The sequence below is a fragment of the Vidua chalybeata genome, chromosome 4 (genome assembly GCF_026979565.1).
Source record: "Vidua chalybeata isolate OUT-0048 chromosome 4, bVidCha1 merged haplotype, whole genome shotgun sequence".
Classification (NCBI taxonomy): domain Eukaryota; kingdom Metazoa; phylum Chordata; class Aves; order Passeriformes; family Viduidae; genus Vidua; species Vidua chalybeata.
In genome coordinates, this window is record NC_071533.1 from 57,135,362 (window position 1) to 57,156,814 (window position 21,453).

The 21,453-nt window shown below is 36.1% G+C and overlaps 1 protein-coding gene across 11 annotated transcripts in view; it reads left to right on the plus strand.

Moving 5' to 3' along the window:
• The window catches only part of LCORL (ligand dependent nuclear receptor corepressor like), an 80,593-nt gene that overhangs the window by 34,643 nt on the left and 24,497 nt on the right, over nucleotides 1–21,453 (plus strand). For 7 of the 11 annotated variants that reach the window (XM_053940251.1, XM_053940258.1, XM_053940250.1 and 4 more), the window contains exons 5-6: nucleotides 5,977–6,231; nucleotides 14,910–15,000. In XM_053940251.1, coding sequence (XP_053796226.1) covers nucleotides 5,977–6,231; nucleotides 14,910–15,000 — 346 coding nt within the window. Of the gene's footprint in view, nucleotides 1–5,976; nucleotides 6,232–11,261; nucleotides 11,392–13,913; nucleotides 13,967–14,909; nucleotides 15,001–16,411; nucleotides 20,565–21,453 lie in introns of those variants that run through there. The other 4 variants (XR_008430453.1, XR_008430454.1, XR_008430455.1 and 1 more) reach the window with 4 other exon arrangements.

The window sequence follows — 21,453 nt, forward strand, 5'->3', positions numbered from 1 at the left end:
AATGTGGCTTTCTTATACCATACCATATACCTGTATTTAACTTTGAGTTCTTCTGTTCTTTTTGTAGTTTTCTTTCAGTTGCGTAGCTGTCACAAGCTGGTTATGCATCTTGGACAATGTATATTTAATTTAGCAAACCTAAGTCAATGTAGTCATGCACACATTATCTCAGACTAAAAAAAGTGTTACTTTCTGAGGTGTAGTTTTGAGTTGCACACACTGCTTCATCCAAAACCTGCAGTTTCTTTTGATTATTAGTCTTAAGAAATCTAATTTGTTCTTTCAAAATCTGGATGGTTTTCTGTAATCACTGACACTGACACAGTTTGTGCAGTAAACTTCTGTGACAGCTTTTCTGTCCCTCTTAAACTTCATCAGGAAAGAATGTTTAGTGGGGTTTTCACTCCTTTCTTAAGGAGACACTTTTTGTGTTGATCACCTACCTGCCAGCGTTATTCTCTTCACTGATTCTGCATTTCTTGATCATTTCTACTACATTTACAAGGATTCATAGAAATATGACTGGATATAGAATTGTGAACATTGCAACCTGAGTAGAGGAAGAAAAAAGGTGGAGTGTTTATGAGAACAGAAGAGTTAGCTTACTCCTTCTGTTTGTTGGTCGGTCAAGTTAACTGAACTAATCATGATATATGCCTCAGAATAAATAGTTGTATTCCTGTTGTAACGTGCTGATGACCTGACAGCGACCTGAACAATTTTACAAGTAGAGCTAAGAACATCACTGGGACAGTTTGGTGGCTGTTGAGGTGGGGTTGTTAAAAAAAATGTGGCCTTTTTGTGAAAAGGGTGAATTTAGGGAGTGAATTTATGAAGCACACTGAGAAGTAATCACATGTTCTTAGTCCTGCTCCTCACACAACTGGATTGCAGGTACAAGGGGCATTGTGATTCCCTGCTGCTTTTCACTGCCTTTTGGCATTGTGTCAGAAGACAAATTCTGGTCATAAGGTTGAGTTTTTAGTGAAAAAGTACTGGTTTTCAATAAATGGAATACTGTTGTGGAACACTATTTTGGGAGCTTTTAACTCATTGTTCATTGTCCTGACAGTCAAATCTGTCACCATAGACATTGCAGTCTAGTGATCACACATAATGTTGATGTGCAGAATAGTTAACAATACAAATTTGAATAGTAACAAGCTCGTGCAGCACATAAACTGAGGAAGTATTAATCCTAAATATGAGCTTTGAATTAAAATAAATCATTGCAATTAGTCATAATTACATTAGATAATTACTCTCTTCTCTTGCATTCAGACTGTTACCTTGACAATCAAAACCAGAAAATATCAGATTACATCATACAGATTCAGTCTTCTTTTATACTAATAACATCAGGTCTGTAGACCTTTAGAGACTATTCTACTGGGTTTAAATTATACATTATACATGGACTAAATATACCTGCCTTGTATTTTATAATGACTGTGAAAAACAGATTTAAACAGATGTAGGCATGCAAATTTAAAACTTTGCAAGTTTTTCATGTAGTCACAACTCCTAATAAAACATCTTAGGAAAAAAACCTATTCAGGTCCTACCAAGTATATCTGGTGCCATCTGCTGATAACAATTAAGAAATATTTGGTAGTAATACTAAGTTCAGAGTTATAATACCTTTCTTGCCCGAAATACATTTCATTGTGTTTTAAAATTTTATATGGCTAATTACAAATTTCTCATGTGTAGTGGAAAATTACCACTATGAATCATAGGATGGGTGAAGTACTTCCCCGTGTTGGGTGGAACAGACTGAGATACTAGAGAGCAGCACTACAGTAAGGGATTTGGGGGTCCTGGTTGATGGAAAGTTGAACCTGAGTCAGCAGTGCCCTGGCAGCCAGCTGGGCCAGCCCTGTCCTGGGGGCATCAGGCACAGCATGGCCAACTGGGCAAGGGAGGGGATTGTCCTGCTCTGCTCTGAGCTGGGGCAGCCTCACCTCAAGTGCTGGGGCAGTTTTGTGCACCACAGTATAAGACATTAAACATTAGAGAGTGTCCAAAGGAGGGCAACAAAGATGGTGAAGGCTTTTAAGGGGAAGCCTTACAGGGAGTGGCCGAAGTCACTTGCCTTTTTCAGCCTGGAGGAGACTGAGGGGAGACCTCATTGCAGTTACAACTTTTTCTTGAGGGGAAGTGGAGAGGCAGGCACTGATCTCTTCTCCTTGGTGACCAGTGACAAGACCTGAGGTCAACCTCAGTCCCAAGCTGTGCCAGAGGAAGTTTAGCTTGAATATTAGGAAAACATTATTCACCAGAGGGTGGTTGGGCACTGGAGCAGGCTCCCCAGGGAAGTGGTCACAGCACCAAGCCTGACAGAATTCAAGAAGCATTTGGACAATAATCTCAGGCACGTGGTGTGACTCTAGGAGCTGTCCTGTGCAGGGCCAGGAGCTGGACCTTGATGATCCTTGTGGGTCCCTTTCAACTCAGAATATTCTAATTTTAAGACAGGGTCAAAGTCTTTACAATGGTGCATAGCAACATAATGACAGACTGTAAACAAGCTGAAATGAGAGGTTCTTTTTAATGTAAGGAAAAATGAGGACAGGCAAGCAGTAGAACATGCCACCCAGAGGTTGTAGAGTCTCCCATCCATGGAAGTATTCCTTACCTAACTAGGTAAAATCCAGAACTTGCTTTGACCTTACTTTGAATAAGCAGTTTTACTAGAGCCTTCCCAAGGTACTTCCACCACGATTTACAAGTTAATGATTTGCATTACAGAACAGTCAATTTGATAGCAACACTATTTGCATTTATGGCAGGTAAGTTTAGTCTACCTGTGTCTAACCCTTTTGATTGAATATGCATTTAGCAGCAAGAGCACTTCAAATTCAACCTGAGAGCTCATCTTTCAGAGTATATGCTCTTAGATACACATACACCATCCTCTCATTATGTTACCTTTTTAGAATAAAATAGCTTAAAATCTGTGAACTACCAATAGCTGCAGCAGTTGAATATATAAGAAATTCTGCTGCATTTATTCTTCATAGGGAGTATTTGGAAATCATTGCAAAAAAATTAAACTAATACTAAAGAAATTATTATGAAAGCAAAAAAAAAAATTCTTTCTTATTCTTACTAGGTAAAAGATGTCTTTGCTTCTAAGGGAAAAGCTGACTTCTCCTGCAAGTGTCTAAAAGTCATACATGCTTGACTGTTACCAGTGCAAAGAATCTAAAGTGGAGTAGAAAGGCAGTAAAAACTTGACAGTTCTGAATTAGTTTTGTCTTGCAGTTTTATAATAATTGATGCAGGGGATGATGATTAATAAGGAGAAATCTGTTCCAGGCTGTTGTGTTTTCCTACTAATGGTAGGTCCCCTGTACTCTCTGGTCTTTTGCTTCTTCAAGGTACATTTGCACTGATGATCAGCTGTTACCCAGAAGCTGTCAAAGAAGATTTTCTTGTGTGCATGCAACAAATTAATTGCTCTGTATATAAGTAGGGTCATTCCAGGCCCTACTCAGTCTTGGTAATGTTTTGTATAATTCATTTTCTATGAGTTTGATTACAGGCAGTCAAATTTTTGGGTTTTCAAGCTAAGCTGTTGATCAGTAGATTTCATTGTCTGGAACTACCATTTCCCTGTCATGCAAACACTTTTGTTCCTAGATAATTCAGTTATTTAATTTCATCTCTTAACTTTCCATATTCTTTTCTTGTATTTTGCATGTGCATCAGTACTTTACATTTGTTGCCTTACTGTTGCAGTATCTGTTGTTGAATTCCTTTTTTACTTCAAAGTGTGTCTCTAGGATGGTAAACTCCAGTTGAATATTTATTGAGTTCATTATTTAGGAATCAGGAAATAGGTATGCTCTGTGTATATTGCTGTGCCTGGAGGTTACATGGTGAGATCTTTATAGGTATCATCCATCATTTAGAATTTTACCTCATACCTCTCTTCAAGAAACACCTGTCAATTTTAGGTATTTTGGTAGAGATCTGGTTGAAAGATTGTTGGGAGATAGAGCCTTAACCATAAGCAGATTTGTTTTGTGATGCCTTGGGTAAGTTCTCTTGAAGCCAAGATGTCTTAAAAATGCTGGAGCTTCACCGTACCTCATTAAACACTATGGAGAGGCTGGCCAAAAGGTCTTGACAGGAAGCATCTGAGCAGTGAGTCAGCTGCCCTCTCATGTGCTATAGTCAGCAGACCTCATAGGTGCAGATTTGTGATTCCTTGCAATGCTCTGTTGGTGAAAATTAATTCTCAAAATGGAATATGTTTTAAATAAGCCTGAAACAAGCAAGCAAAAAATCTTCCACACATTCATCCTAAACCTGAGCAGCATTCCTTGATCAGTGCTGGCAGTCACTCTCTTGATAGTTAATGGATAAAGCTTCATTGGCATAAAATGCTTGAGCAAATACGCTGAGTGATCCTCCAAACTTCCTATTAGGAAATATACCCTTTGCATGCAAACATCTACCCAACCCAGCCCTTTCAGTATCTTCACTTCCATGAAAAAATCCCTCAGTTTATCATCTGTTTTATTTGTTTCAGATTGACTTTATTATCCCAGTAACTACGGAACCATGTCCTTTGGTATTTCCTCCAGGCAATCAGGGCTCACCTAAAAGCTAATTCTCTTCATTGCTTTCACACTTGCTTTAAATCCTTCTCCCTTCCTGATGGAAAACTGTTTCACTCATTACCTATGAATTCAAGGATGGTCAGTGGTTAAAGTATTGAAAAGGATATTTTTGTGGAGAGGAGTGTAGAGTTGAAGGAAAGAAGGAAGAGTGAGGTAGTGAAATAAGTACTACTACTGCCAGTTTAAGGGAAAACACAAGTCTCTGAGTATGGTCAATTGTCTTGTGAAATGGTGTGTTGCAGTCATCAGTGCAGTAGCACAGCTTACTTTAAGTTTGTTAATTATATTATTTACGCTAAGTTACACTTACATTTTGGTTTTTCTGTTGCTTTTAGGATTCTTTTTGGTGATTCACAGTTGCAGTTTCAGCTGTGCTTTTTAGTAAGAGGTTTAACTTTTCTAGCTGATAGATTGCATTAAAATAAAGTAATATGTATCATGTGTGATCCTTTTTTTGTTTGTTTGTTTCTAAAATGAGATACTTCTTTCCATTGAAATACTGCATACACCAGCAAGAAACAAGATATACAGGATATACTGTTTAGAATAGGAAATAAAGCTTTTCTTCCAAGTGTTTTATTGCTAGCACTTTGAAATTGTCCTAAAAATCCTGTAAGATTTTACAATAAAAGCTTAAAACTTTGTTTGTATTCAATTGCTTATATTACTACAAATTGTATGGGACATTGAAATGCCAGAACTGATATGATGCTACTTGAAATCCTGAGTCTACAATGGGGATTATGATCTCAGAGTGGAACACATATCTTCTTGCTTTTTTTTTTTTTCTTTTTAAGACCAGTTCCTCAAAAGTCCAACTGTTCCATGTTACAAAGAGGGCTAATCTTTATATCTACACTTTAAAATTATTTTTGTTATGGTTGTTCTTTGAAAGTAACTTCTTTCTGTATTAATCCATATATCTTATTTTACTTTCATTGTATTGTATTCAGTATTCTTTATTTTCAAAACTGAAAATGAACAGTCTGCAAATGAAAATTCAGCTTATTTGCCAACAGTACAGATTCTGAGTCCCCTAAGTAATGCAACCGCACAAACTCTTACTTGCATGCTATGATATAGGAGTAAGGTAAAAATTAATGATCTGTGCTAAATGTTCTTATAAATGACTTCCAGTTAGCTATGCTCATTAAAAAAACTTGATAGACATCTGAGTCAATATGTTTGTTACACATGTACTTATTTAACACATTTGTGTGCTTATACGAAGTATTTATTTTTGTACTTATTTAACACATTTGTGTGCTTATACGAAGTATTTATTATAAGAAAAGTAATCAAGTTTGGTTCTAATATATCTGTTGCCTGTGTTTTTTATTTCTAGATCTTCCTCAGAACTGTGATCCTAACATTCCCCTAGTTGCTCAGGAATTAATGAAAAAAATGATCCGTCAGTTTGCAATTGAGTACATTTCAAAAAGTAGCAAAATTCAAGAGAACAGAAATGGTTCATCATTTGAATCAAGTCTGATGTGTAAAAGTATCCAAATGAACCAAACTGAAAACTCCCTTCAGGAAGAACAGGATAGCCCTCTAGACCTCACTGTGAATCGAACTCAAGAACAGAATACTCAGCAAGGTAAATATCTATATATGATAAAGCTTTGGTTTACTTTCATTTATTTATTTTATGGTGTCTTATACCCTTAAAAAATAAATGTCCATGTTGAATAGAAACATTTTTCATATTGTATGTTAGTAGATAAGCGTTCTGATTTCTGAGTACCTGTGTTAAATAAGTAGTATTGGAATTTCTCAGCTTTGGAATACTGAATCTAAGTCCTCTCACCTGTGCTGTCACAGGTAACAGTGGTTCAAAGTTTTTTTGAAGAAATGGGCTGTCAAGAAGCCTGAAAAAGAAAAAAAAAATGCTGAGATTTCAGGGAGCAAATGTCATTCAGTCTCTGTCAGCTCTTGAACACTTTGAATCTTTAAATACAGGTTAGTTAGAATGATGGGAAAAGAAGATTAATCTGGGAGAAAATTTCCATACTTTATACCTTAATCATTATAGATCAGTGCAGCTTTCTTAACTGAGAGTAAAGCTAGAAAAATAAAGTCTGTCTCACTATCATTTACAAAAAGAAAATAATTTCTTTGCCTCAAGGAATATTGCGATCCAAAACTGATAACAGTATAATCACAAGAGTGTTTTGGACTTTGAACTAGATTTGGGTTAAGAGCAGTTTTCAGGAAGGGTTGTGACTGTCATGTGCAACCGAAAGCAGTGGCAAAAGCAGCTTTTGTCTTTTACAGATATCAGGGTGTGCTTAATCCTGTAATACTGCAGACCAAAGGGAAAAGTTCACCTGTATCTCATATACCATACTAAAGAAGTTGAAAGAAGACAGAACTAAGGGGTTTTTTTTTTTTTGGGTTGTTTGGGTTTTGTTTGTTTGTTTATTTTAATATACATTAGCAGATTTGGTATGTATGTACCTAATGATGCAGTCTTTAATTGGAGAACCTTGGGGGCAGGGAGCTCTGATAGATTCCTCATGATAAATATACCTATTCTAGGTTAAATTTCAAGCATCCTTTCTCTTTGACAGAAAAAAACATTAAGAAATACTAGAATTTTTGCTTTGATTTTGTATGGTCAGTGGAAACCAGTTCATGCCAGGGTTTAGTAAATACATAGTGGTTTAAATCCTGAGAATCCTATTCTGCTTGGATGTAATTTTGCTATAGATGAATTACAGATTTTAGAGGTTTATAATTGGCCAGGTTGAAGCACATTTGTTTTGCAAGAACAGTAAAAAATACTTTCCTGATATCAGGACTATAGCATGTTGCTTACTTCAGCAGCTGATTATTAGTAACTAGTCTTAAATGTTCATGAAGGAGCAAAGTCCCCAAAGGCAGGTTCTGGCCATTGCTGAGCCCAAATAAATCTTTGAAGAATGAAAGGGAAGGCAGGAGGTGGGCAGGGACAGGAAGAAAATTATGCTGCCACCTTAATTATATCTTAAAATCCACTGATCTTTCCTCTAAGAAAAATCTAAAATATAGAGAAATTGAGTTATTTAAATAATCTTTTTTTGTCATTGGATTTCTTTCTTACAGTAAGGCTAAAGAGCAAGTTTAGAATTGTGCACCTTCAGTGAAACACCTAAATCTAAAATAGATGCTCAGCACACACAGTGTACAAGTCACACATTAAACTGTGTAAGACACTGCAGAGTCTCAGACTGCCATGTTTGTTTGGGTGCTTTTTAGATGTCAAAGGTAACATCTTGCTGTGAAATTCAGAGATGCTGAAATGAGAAATAATGGTGGAATAAGAATATAGTTGGAGAAAGGTGGCTTGAACATCTTAGCTGCCAGGGAAGTTGTATTGTGGTTTCTGTTTTCCATGAATGTGTTAATTTTGAGATATTTTAGCTTTTACTGTGGTGGTGGCAACACAAGCAAATAAGTTCAAGATTAAAAATGTCAGCCTGCTCTTTTTATTTGCATTGTGTTCTAAGTGCAAAGATTAATGAAAAAGTTATTTCAATTAGCTTTTGTCAGGGGCTGTGTATTATTATTGTACCCATCTCTCAGTTCTATACTTTTCCTGAAGACAGCTTGGTTATAATAAAGTGTCATATACTTATGGTAGGGAATTAGGAAGTTTTTTTAATTGGATTATTTTTTGAAATGTATCATTCTCTAATATGGTACTCTTCTTTGGTCTGGAGACTTCTCAAAGCTGTACCATGGTTCCATTCTTAGTAATGTTTTTTAAATATCATGCAACTCTCTTTAGGATTCGCTACTTGCAATTCCTGTTACAATTTCCAAATGAAGTGGCAGTAACAGAGGAGGGAAATTCAAGTCGCTTTGATGGATCCTCAGAGTTGAAGTCCTTAATTCAAATCCTGTTAAACAGATAATAATCCAAGTATGAGTTCTTTAGGTTCACTTTCTGCCTAGGCAGCAGCTGCTTTGTATTTACAATAGTTATCTTTGAAATAAATTATCTAACTAGTTAAATAGACAATCTTGCTCCTTTACCATGAGAGTGATTCTTGGGCTTGAGAGGCAGGAGTAAACTTTATTTTCCAGATGACTAGAAGCAGTGAGATGATCCAAGCTAAGTGCTAGCTCAGCACTGAAAAGAGATTCTGCCACTGGAGTTCTACATTAAAGAAAGCTTCCTACTTTCCTTTGGAGGCCATCTCTGAAGCCAAAAAATCCTCAGGTCTGACACTTCCAGACCTGATAGCCCTGATTTTTGGGCTTACATGGAAAGGTTTTTGTAGCTGGGGAGGGCTGTAGGGTGGCATCTGTGAGAAGCTTGTGTGAGAAGCTTCCTTGTGTGAGGCTCAGCCAGCTCTGCCACAAACCCGCACCAGGCTGAAGGGGAGCACAGGAGCTGGGCTCATGGTGCTGCTGTGAAAGCATGGTTAAAAAATGCTGGACAGGCAGAGGGGTCAGAAACAGCACTGGGAACAAAGAGGTCAGGGAAAGGGGAAGGGAGGTGCTCCAGGCACCAGAGTAGGTATTTCCATGGAGCACATGGAAAGGACCATGGTGGAACATGTGTTCCATTGCAGCTTGTGGAGGAGATACTCATTCATGTTGCAGCCTGTGGAAGACCCCACATTGGAGCATCTGGATGTTTTCTGAAGGATCTGTGGCCTGTTGAGAAGGAGCTGTAAAGAAGAATTGTACTGACTTTAGCCCCCATTCTCAATCTTGCCTATGCCATCTTGGGATGGGGGAAAATAGAGGAGTTGGGAATGAAGTTGAGAGCCTGGGAAAAGGTAGGGGTGGGGAAGTGCTCTAATTTTTATCTTTTTCTTTATTATCCAACTCTATTTTAAATTGCAATAAATTCATTTTCCCCAAGTCTGTTTTGCCTGTAATGGTAATTGACAAGTGATTTCCCTGTATTTATCTTGATGATCTTAATTTTATTTATTACTGCCCCCCCCCATTGAGGATGAGGGGTGGTAGAGGGGCTGAGTTGGGGTCTAGCTACTGGCCAAGGTAAACCCATTGCACCTCTGGAACTGCAGCATTTGGTACTGGGTATGAGTTTAAGCAGTGGCATCCAGGTATGTCCAGCTGACACCTGACTGGTAGTGGAGTCCCTGCGCATACTCTACTTTCCTCTGCAAGTGGAAGTGTGGTAATATAGCAGGGTGCTTTCATTCCTGTGTACCTTGCTGGTAATCAGGCAATCATTTCATTGTCAGTCAATTAGCAGCGAGTGTCTCCAAAAATTCCTGTATCTTGCTCCTTTTTCTAATCCATGTGACTCTTACAACTGTCCAGGCCTTGATAATGAGTACTCTGTATAGTGAAACAAAACCTGTTTTCCATGCACTGCATCTAACAAAAGTGGGGTGTTACTGTGTGCTATTGCTTTTCCTTTAAACTAAGCCAATGAAGAAACAGCATCCTTGCAGAATGAAATGGTGAGTAAGGAAGTGTTGGAATATCCTGCAGCAACTTACTTTCTTGTGCAGTCTTCTTTTAAGAGTCAGAAGTAGAAGCAGTACAAATATATAATCTGCAGGTTTAGCTGCACAAGCTTATTCTTGTTTCTGAATATTCTGGAACCAAGATATGCAGAACCACACACTGATAGTGTGTAAACATAGCCAAAATATTCAAGAAAATTTTCATAATTCCCTTGTTTCATTGAACCATCATAGAATGGAAGACATCAAAAGATAGCTGGCAGTGTATTAAAAGAATTCAAATCTTTACTGAAAATAAACTTCTTAATGTCCTGGCTTGCATTGGTGAAAATACTATGCATTTTGAAGATACACCTGGTATGTTCCCAAGATAAATTGTACGAGCTGTAAATATATTCAAGAAACAGTTTAATACTTTTGCTTGAGAAAGTCCCCCTAAAAAGCTACATTTTTGAGGGGAGTAGGTATTTTTCTTTGCTGGCTGCCATGATGGCTAGCAGCCAAGCCCCTTGTCAGATGCTTGCTTACTTCTCTCTTGATGGCACAGGGGAGAAAATAGGAAGAGCAGAAAGGAGAGCTTATGAGTTGAGATAAGGACGTGATCATTGCTTACTACCATTTGCCATCATGGGCTAAACAGACTTTGCTTGGGAAAAATAATTCAAATATTGCTTATTAATATAATTTTTTTCATTATTAATTCAGGCAGTAGAAACAAAAAGTGCATTAAAACACTGCGTTTCCTAGGCTCAGCTTCATTCCAGGTTCACTTGTGACCACCACCACCCCTGAAGTGCAAGGGGATTGGGTGTGAGCTGTCCACAGTCTGTACCTAATGGTTTCTCTCTGCTGCTGGAGTTACCTCTGCTATTTTCTCATTCTTTTTGTTCCCATTTTTTGTGTCCATCTGGCACTTTTCCCCCTTTCTTAAATACAGATCTTCAGAGTTTCTTCCCAGGTAGCTGCTGGACTCAGCTGTGCTCTGCAGCAGGTCTGGGAGCCAGTCATCTGTGTCCAGCACAGGGCAGCCCCTGGCCTGTCCTCACAGATACTGCCAGGACTGTGCCCTGATCACCCAATGTATGGCCATATACTTTTCATCTGGCATTTTTTATGTTGCTAAGTAGCACTTCAAGTCAAAAGGGGCTACTCAAAGTGGTAGTTAAGAATTAATAAAAGGCTTTGGTGTTCCTAGTGACAGTTTCCTGAAAACTCTGTGTTCAGAAGTATAGAAAACAGGCAGCAAAAGGCGAGGCACCATGAGGAAAAGTACTGAACAGTGTTGTTTTGTTGCTACAAAACCCCTCGTCCTGTGGATGGATAAGGTAAAGGGAGAGTTGTTATTTACTAAATCTCACTATATTAAAACTAGGTAGGACCCTCTGAAAATTCTTAGAGGAAGAAACAGGTAATGGGCAGGTTTTGCTCAACTGTTCTCAAACATCGGAACTGCTGTGATAGGAGGTCATGGGTCACTGGGCTCACAAAGGGCCTTAGACTTCACAGGTAAGAGAACCAAGGCCAGAAACTAAAGCTAGAGTAGGCAGGGATAAATCTCTGAGATCCCTAAGCCAATGATAGCAGCTGCTAGGAGAGCAGGAGAGCAAAGAGCTGCAGGTAGTAGCCGAGCTGATGTGCTCTTCCACAGTAGGAATGGAGTGCTCCCCTGCCTTGGAGGCTGAGGACTGAGTAGTGTGGGTTATCTGATCTAATAAGACAGTTCATAATAGCTAATGAGAGATTTCCTGAAACCCAGAAAAAAATCAGTTTAGAAATCAAATACCAGTTGTAGGAACTCAAGGCTGACCTGGTTTCTGTTGCTTCCCCTTCCCCTCCCTGCTTCCCTAACATCACTAGTCTGGAGGAGTTTCAAGTGATTGTGGTCCTGATTATTTTGAAAATGAACTTAGATCACACTTAGTTTCATCTTGGTATTGGTGCACCTGATGATCTTGTGCTGAGAATCAAAGGCCAGAAGTTGAGCCATTTCTTTGAGGATAAGAATAGTTTAATTTGCATAGAAATAGCTGCATTAGAAGACCATGAGTAGCAAACCTGAAAAACATCTAATACATTTTCCTATATTATCCACTGTTACATACTTTTTTTTTATGAAGGCTCGCTTCTTAGTAGTCATGGCTTCACCAAAAGAGTGGAAGTAATTTCATACCTTTTATTAAAAACACCTTACAGAGTGTTTTTTTCTGTTCCTGATACAATTCAGTTCCTGTCCAGAATTCTTGCTGTAATACCTGTTTTGATTGATTTGTAAGAAATAATAAAGTTCTGGCTCACTTTAGAGAAGACTATCCCTACCTTGCAAGTAACAAGCTTCCAAGATTCATAGTCCACCTGTAGGATGCCTCTTTGCCTTTATTGGTCCTGTACCTAATGTACCAAAGTGAACATCTCAACTGTGTATATACATTCATTTCATTAGGTAGGATTTCACTTTGTCTTAGAGCTTTACAGCAAATACTCTCATTTTCCTACCAGTTTGAGGTGTGAGTTTTTGTGAGGGTTGTTTCTTGTTGGTTTTGGTAGAGTTTTTTTTTTGTGGGTTTTGTTTGTGGCTTTTTTTTGGTTGTTGTTTTTTGGGGAGGTGTTGTTTTTTGTTTTTTTTTTTTTTTTTTGATTGGTTGGTTTGCTTTTTTAAAATATTCAAATGAAATTGCTAAAAAAAAAAATCTGTACTCCAGTGATTCTATCTGGTACTTTGCATATATATAAAATTTCTTATTTTTACTGAGTATCATCTTCCCATAAAGCATTGTCTTCAGGGAGGTGTCATATACCTAATGTATTTGCATTTGCTGTGTTGGAAGAACCAAATGTCTTGAACCTTAGATTCCTTCAGTTCTGCACATCCTTTAGAGGCCTGAATATATTTTTTGTTTCAGGAGGCTGAATTTTCACTACTGTGTTCTTTCACTAATTTTTCAACTGTTTGCTAGCCTGGTGTTATCAAAGCCTGTTCTGAAAGATTGGAAATGAAAATTATTTTCATTATGGAATCTTACAAGAGCCTTTGGATTTTGTTGATTTGGCTGCTAGCTTTGTTTTTTTGGGGTTTTTTTGGGTTATTTTTTTTTTTTGTAAAAACTTTCTTGTGATGTCTACAAGTATCGACTGAAGATGGAGAAACTTGTGAAAGGGAGCATCCAAGCAGTTAAGAAAGGGAGATATGCTTTGTGCGACTGACAGGGCACAACAGATGGAATCTCTTCCACAGGACTCAGGGTTGAGCTTGGGTATTCTTGGGTAGGCCAAAATTTCCACGTAGAATTTTTCTGTAGTGTTCTGAATTGGCTTTTTCTTCTGTAGTATCAATGCATTAGGAAGGTTGATTAGCATTAGTCCTTTCTCTAACTTTCTTAAGAAAGATTTTGAAAAGAATGTATTCAGGTGAAAAGGAGCACCCTTGCTAAGGGGCATATTTATATATATATTCATCCCCTAACACTGATTTATGATGTACTTTTTCTCTCTTTGACCTCCTTCAAATAGTACAAAATAGTTGTGGAAAAACAGTGAAAAAGCAGTCCAAAACCAAAAGTCTGGATTTGATTATTATACAGAACTCTATTTCTTTGCATTATTGGTATAAAGGAGAGCTTCCCAGACAATTTTCTTGACTTCTTATTTTACTGTTGGCATTTGGATCCTTCAACCAATGCTTCATTGTCTGCATCTGAGGCTGTGGAAAAATATGTGTAATTGATTGATGTTTTTGAAATAATAGGCAGTAACATGAAAATGATGCTGTAAATGCAATAAGGGGTAGTATAAAGGTGATAATAGAGTTGAATGTTGAGCTACATGTTGAAACTCAAAATTGAATTCGCAGAGCTCAGGCACACAAAACAGCCCAAGTTTGAAACAGAGAACCAAGGAAGAAAGGTATGAAATTAAATATATTTAGGGGATTTAACTATAATTTAAATGTCATTGATTTTTTTTTTTATTAAAGAAAAAATTTTAAAACGAGCACCTGTTAATGTTTTTGAATACTGTTTTTTTAAAAGTATGTTTTTCTATTTCAATACTTCATAGACTTTAATAGCCAAGTATAAATCTTAATTTTTAACATTTACAATGACTTAACAGAGCAGACTCCCTTTAGTCCCTTTAGCAGACTCACTTTAGGTATTTCTTTTTTCTTATTTCTAATATTATTGCATATATGTGGAGGCAGCAGGAGGAGTATGTATAGTTAAAGTGTTAGAACTCTGTATTGGGCTCAAGCTCTTTTCCCAGTGACAGAAAAGTTAGTGGATACTGGGAAGTTACCCAGTTACTTGTACCTGCTCATCCAGTAACCTGGTCTGGTGTCATTGGTGACCCTGCTCTGAGCAGGAGGTTGGTCTGGGGGCCTCCTGAGATCCTTATTAGCTTGAATTACCCTGTAAACCTAGGATTTAGTTATGTCAAGTTTAACTTCAGCATCAGAATTGTGTGTTTGTTTACACTATATAAATATGAATAATAATTGTAATATCAAGTGCATTGTTTTGGTTGCCTTGAAAGTAAAAAGTGCAATATAGACACATGATTTTTAGGAAAGCAGTCATGTTTGGTTAATACAGGTTCTTTTAAATGTTATTATTTCTGAATGGGTTTACTTTTTATTTTTTCTCAAATTTATAAAAGTTTGGTGACAAATCAAATATACAAAATAATTTGCTGATGGCTGATACTGTTAATGGAATAAGGTGTCAGAAATTTTACAAGATAAAGTAGCTGCTTGAAAATTGTGCCATAGGTGAAAATACATTTGCTGACAAAATCTCTTGAGATCTTCCTTAAAGCCACTGTTATTATCATCACTACTCATTCTTTGCAGGGGATGGAGTGCTAGATCTCTCTACAAAGAAAAGCGCAAGGTTGGAAGAACCAAAATATGATCCCTTGTGTTCTGAAAACTCAGTGTCTGGGTAAGCAATGTTTAGGACTCTCTTTGGCTTATCAAAAAGACAATCCAGGTTTCTCTTCTTTGGCCAGGTTTTATGTTCGTAACATACCTGTATATACTGGCACACACATGTGGTTCCTATTTTGCTTTCAAAAGAATTTTTGTCACTCATAAGTGTGTGTCTATGTATATATCATATGTTTCATTTGTCTTTTTTCCTTTTTTTTTCTGTTTAAAGAAAAGTTATCAGAACAATCACCAAACTTTAGTTCATGTTACTAAAAATTATGTGAAAATTGATTACATAACACAGTAGAAGTAAGAGACTAGTAGAAGAAAGTGCAAATAATTATTTTAGAATTTATTTAGGGAACTTCAATTTTGGACAAAAATGACCATGTTAATAATTAGATGCAAAATCTTCTTCAACTAATATGAACAAGTTAAATGACTATTATCAATAATATTCCTTAATAGAGAGAGAGCAAGCACGTGAGAGAGAGCTCTTAATCATCATACTTATATTTGCATCACGGTTCTGACTATGGTGTGTGGTGGCAAGTGGTTAAATTTCTTTATTCAGCAAGGAAAGCTTTATTGCATCTGCTGAAACCTACCACAAAATTAGTGAATATCTTTGTTTTGTTGGATTTTATGATCTTGGCATCCTCCCATCCACTAGCCATAGCAGGACCCTTTTTGTCACCTGTACGTCTTACAAATAACTTATTACAAATAGGACTACAGTAGCAGCATTTGTTGAATTATGTAAAAGTGCATTTTATTAATTTGCTGATATGAAAAATTTTGAACATGGATGGCTTTGTAATTAGTGAGCTGTAAATAGTGAGTAGAAGTTTTTAAAATTTTGTCTTATTTTGTGAAAAATGGACTTGATTGTTAACTACAGCACTTTATCTTCTTGTTGTAGAAAGCCTAGTTTTGTGTAAGTCTGGGATGTTTGTGTGTAGTTATGTACTTATTGCTGCAAATTTTCTATAAGGGGGTTGACTCTTTTATTACTTGTTTAGCGGTAACGTCACGTTTCTACTAACAAAAACTCCTTCAGGATTTGGGTATTTAACAGAATGTTAATTGTATAATTAAAATTATAACAGTGTTGCTCTGCAAGCATGTGAACAAGGGAATATAGCAAGCACATGAGACTATTACCAAATACTGAGCTAGGATATAAAGTTCTTGGAAGGGCTGCTGTAGAAGCCACGGTATGATTTTTGACACACTGTCCTACCAGAACTGTAACATTTTGCTAGGATAATCATTTAACTACCACATCTCAAAGGCTAAAAAGTATCAGAAGCAGTGATGTTACCGAAGCAAGGAGTATAATAAAGGAGTGGACCCTTCCCTTCCATAGCTGTGTGAGAGTCTCTCATACATCAGTTTACCATCGTTTCATTCCATCCATCCAGGAGACTACACAGAAACAGAGAGGACTATGTGGAAAGAAGTGCTGAGTTTGCAGATGGTTTGCTCTCAAAAGCTTTGAAAGACATTCAGTCTGGAGCACTGGACATAAATAAAGCAGGCATACTTTATGGCATACCTCAAAAAACTTTACTTCTCCACTTAGAAGCCTTACCAGCAGGAAAGCCTGCACCTTTTAAAAATAAAACTCGAGATTTCAATGATAGTTATTCATTTAAAGACAGTAAAGAAACTTGTGCAGTCCTACAAAAAGTAGCCTTGTGGGCAAGAGCTCAAGCAGAGCGCACAGAAAAAAGTAAACTCAGTCTACTTGAAACCTCAGAATTAAAATTCCCAACAGCTTCCAGTTACCTCCACCAGTTAACTCTACAGAGAATGGTCACTCAGTTTAAAGAAAAAAGTGAAAATCTACAATATGAAACTTCAAGTCCCACTGTACAATTAAAAATTCCTCAGCTAAGAATAAGTTCTGTGTCCAAACCACAGTCTGATACTGCTGGTCTTCTGGATGTTATGTACCACGTTTCTAAAACCTCCTCAGTCTTAGAAGGATCAGCTCTTCAAAAATTGAAAAATATACTCCCTAAACAGAACAAAATTGAATGTTCTGGACCTGTAACTCACTCAAGTGTTGACTCCTACTTTCTGCATGGGGACCTCTCTCCTTTGTGTCTTAATGCTAAGAATGGGACAGTAGATGGAACCTCAGAAAATACAGAAGATAGTTTGGATCGTAAAGATAATAAGCAACCAAGGAAAAAACGTGGCCGCTATCGGCAGTATGACCATGAAATAATGGAAGAAGCAATTGCAATGGTAATGAGTGGGAAAATGAGTGTTTCCAAAGCACAAGGAATTTATGGGGTACCTCACAGCACTTTAGAATATAAAGTAAAAGAAAGATCTGGAACATTGAAGACTCCACCGAAGAAGAAACTCCGTTTACCAGATACTGGCTTATTTAATATGACAGATTCAGGGACTGGCAGCTGCAAAAATAGTAGCAAGCCTGTGTAGAATAATTGTTAGCAAATTGTTTTGTGTGTGTATGTATGTCTGTATACACACACTATGTGAGAAATACATATGCTCACTCTTGACAGAAGACATGAAATTACACAGTTCAAAAACCACATACATGCCTTTTGAAAAATAGTTTTATTCAGGGTTTTCACTGTGGACAGAAATATAGAGTTGCTCACTTAATTCTTATAGTGTGTATTTAATATAATCCATGTATAAATAGGTGAAAAGATTCAGGTTTTATTTAGTAGTCACTAGCATAAAGATGTTTTGGGAAAAAAGGTATTTGTCATGTGAAGCATAATTTTTAATTGGTGGAGAACCACTTTACCCATTCAATTATCCATCTTATTATGGAAATACACAACCAAGGGTTAGCAGACTTTTATAGTTCACAGAATACTTACAATAACTTGTAAGTAACTCAGATTATTCACAGCAAGGGATTAAAAAAAAAAAAAAAAAAATAGTTCCTCACAAGGAAGTGGATTTGTGAAGTATTAGTAGGATATAGTACATTCTGTGAAAGAAAAAAAGTTTGTTATTTAAATATCCAATACAAGTAAGAAAAACCTTTCATTACAAAAATGTGTGTTTAGCAGGCATAAACTGCATTTTTTTATCATTTTAAGAAAATTTTGTTGTTGGTTTAGAAAGAAATTGGTGTTTACAAAGTGTACACTTATGAAATCTGAGAAATTACTGTAGTTATAGAATTATTAAATATGAAATAAGATGGAATACTAAGAGCATAAAATAATTTAAACTTTAACATAATTTCCCTTTTTAGTTTGACAATTAAGGTAACTTGTAAGTTTTAAAAAGAAAGTTGGAATGCAACTTAGAGCATGTTCATAATGTGCACAGAATGAGCTTGAGAATGGTTTGGGTTTGTTTTTTTGTTTAAACGTGCTGGTTAGTTGATGTTATGACTACTTAAAATTTATTTAAGGATTGTGTCACACTCCTATTGAAAAACCTCACTGTAACTGTAATGTATTTGCTGCTGTGACATTTCAAAACATTTTCAGTTTATCAAAATGAATACCAAGTTACATTATCATCTTGCTAATAACCAAATTTGCAGTTCAGGGTCTTGATAGAAATACAAGTATGAAACAGTGAAGCTGTTTTTAAACTTTCAGTAATATAAATTCTTTATAAATTTGGTAGTTAGAAGTTAGACAGTTCATTTTAAATACATAACTTTTAATAGAATTTAAGGGAGACCAATTACCTTCATATTGCAGTTTTTACATGAATTTCAAAGTATTCACACTGGACTTTTTATCACACTTAATTTTTTTATGTAACATCAGAATTATATGTCTACATATGAATGGGGCTTGCTTCATACATTCACTACTGAACATCAATGCCCTTTTCCTCTCAACATGTAATTTTTTCTCTGTGTGCCTAATTTGGCATAAAAAAAACTTCCAACTTTTATACACATAGTACATGTGCACACTTTTTTTTTTTTCCACTGAAATTTGCATGTGTATGGGTTAATTGTAGAAATTAAATGGGACATTAGACACATATGGGCCACATCAGGTAATTTCCATTTATAGATAGACTTGCCATTAAATTCAGTGGAGAGCATACTACAATACTGGTGGCAAAATCCAACCCATATCTATTAACACTACAAAAAAATGACAACATCCACTTTAAAAAAGAATAATCCTTTGGAACTGCACAAGCAGTATCTCAGTTCTTTGGTCTCTCAGATCTATACTGAATCTTCTTCAGTCATTAAGGTTTACTTGCATATTACAGAATGAATCTCTCAGGCACATGATGATTCTTGGGGTGTCCTGTGCAGGGTCAGGAGTTGGACTCAGTGATCCTGGTGGGTCCCTTCCAACTCAACTTAATCTGTGATTCTATGATTTTAAGCAGAACTGTACCTGATAAGGAGTTCGCAGAACAGCAGATGTCAGGGTCATCTTTCATTTTAAAAGAATTAAGCCATATTTTGTGTGGGCCAGAAGGATTAATTTGTGAATATATCCCCACTGAAAATGCAGCTGAAAAAACCTTAAAAGTTTCAACATCTGTCTTTATACAGTTTTACTTGCAAAAATCTGGGGCTTCAATACATTGCCTAATATTTGTACCATACTGATGTTTTCTACTCCTCAGACATTGTTAGAAATTTGAGTCAGAACTTTATATTGAAGGCAAGTGACAGTACTCTTTTTATATCATTTAAAAGATGACCTGACCAAAAATTTAACAGGATTCATAAAATCAGGGATCATTTTACTATTGACTTAACAGTACTCAGTAGTTTTGTATGTAATATTATAATTAATTTTCAACATTTTAGTATTTGTATTTATTTTTTGGTCAGAAATAGTAATTAAAATATTTTTTGATAGTTTATAGATGATACTCAACCTGTAAGTGTTTAAAGAACAGAATTATTTGTTTCTAATTATTAGGCTAATGTTTAATTATACAGCTAAGGAAAGGCAGGGAAATGTGTAAATTCTCCTCCCCCAACCCCTATGTATTTCATTAATGTCATTTAAATTATACATTTTGAACTGTTTTATAAATTCAGTTACCAGTCACTACTTAGTAATTGACAATTTCTGAAAATCCCTCTTTCAGCAGAATTTTAAATGAAGGTGAAAGCAAGCCCTACATGCTTTCTACTTATTTGAATGTTTCTCAAGTATTTTATATTAAAAAACAGTGCCTCTGTTTTTAGAACTACTGCTCAGTAAAGTTGTTTAAACCATTTCTGGTAGCTAATGACAATTTTATATTAAATTGTATATTAACTTTAGTGAGACTGATTTTTTTAGTTGTTTACAGTACAAATACTTGTATTTGTTTTTTAATTGCAGTATTTCCATTGTCGCAGTAATTTAGTAAAACTCTGTGGCTGCCTTGATTTTTGACAGATTTTTGTTAACAACTGATTTTTAGGCAATTAGTTATATTTATGCATAAATCAATTGCACTATAATTCATGAATTATTTATTACAATATTTTCTAATGAATTCCATGTATTTGTCTTGTGTTGTAAATGTACTGTAATTCTGTTTCTTCTTTGTGTTGTTATATTCCTAAATCTGATTGTATGAATTTAATTGTTTAGTTAACGTGTTTCTACGTTGTAATTTGTAGTAAAGCACTTCAATGCTTTTGCACATAAATTTACAACACTGATGTGTGATTGATTTGCTCATTCAGTAAAAAAAAAGAAAGAAACAAAAACCTGTACACTGACTTATTTGACTTATTCTTGAGGCACAAGTTGATTAGCAGTGGCATAAGACTAAGAACTGTACAAATTAAGCTCATAATTACTAATTTGCTATGAGAATTTTATCAGAAATAGTAGCTTTAAGGAAGGATGTTTTCTTTTCTCAGAATTGATTAATTACTAATGAGAACAAAATCAGAAAATTAATTTTCTAACACTCCCTTGAGTTAGCAGCTAAAAATTATGAATAGTATATAGCTTTTTTGAGGTACTTATTTACTTAAGTCAGAAAACGAACATTTCTGTAAGACAGATTTGTATTTCTATAGTAGTTCCATTCTGTTTGTATGAGTACTTGAAACTATGTTCTGTTCCAGTTTTGTTGCTGTTCCCGGTCTGTACAGTTCTTGCTAGAGTGATCTATCTTGTCTCTGGCTGAGACAACAGGGGAAGGACCTTTTTTGGGAGTCCTCTGATAGAGCTCTTCCCTGATAGTTTTTGTGGAGGAGGCAAAGTTTAAGTTCTTTATATATAAATTAATACACTGAAAGTCTGGGAATTAACCTTATCACATTGTTGCCTTTGTGTCATTTTTGGACTCAAGTCAATCCCCACTCCAGTTATTAACTGCCCCTATCTGCCAGAAAGGAAATATCATTCCATGCTTCACCGTGGTCTTGAGCAATACGGAAGGTACCAGGGTAGCAGTGCATCTTGATCCTCTCACCTCTCAGCCCCTCTGTTTCCTGCCCACTCTCTCCAGCCATCTTTGTGTGTGT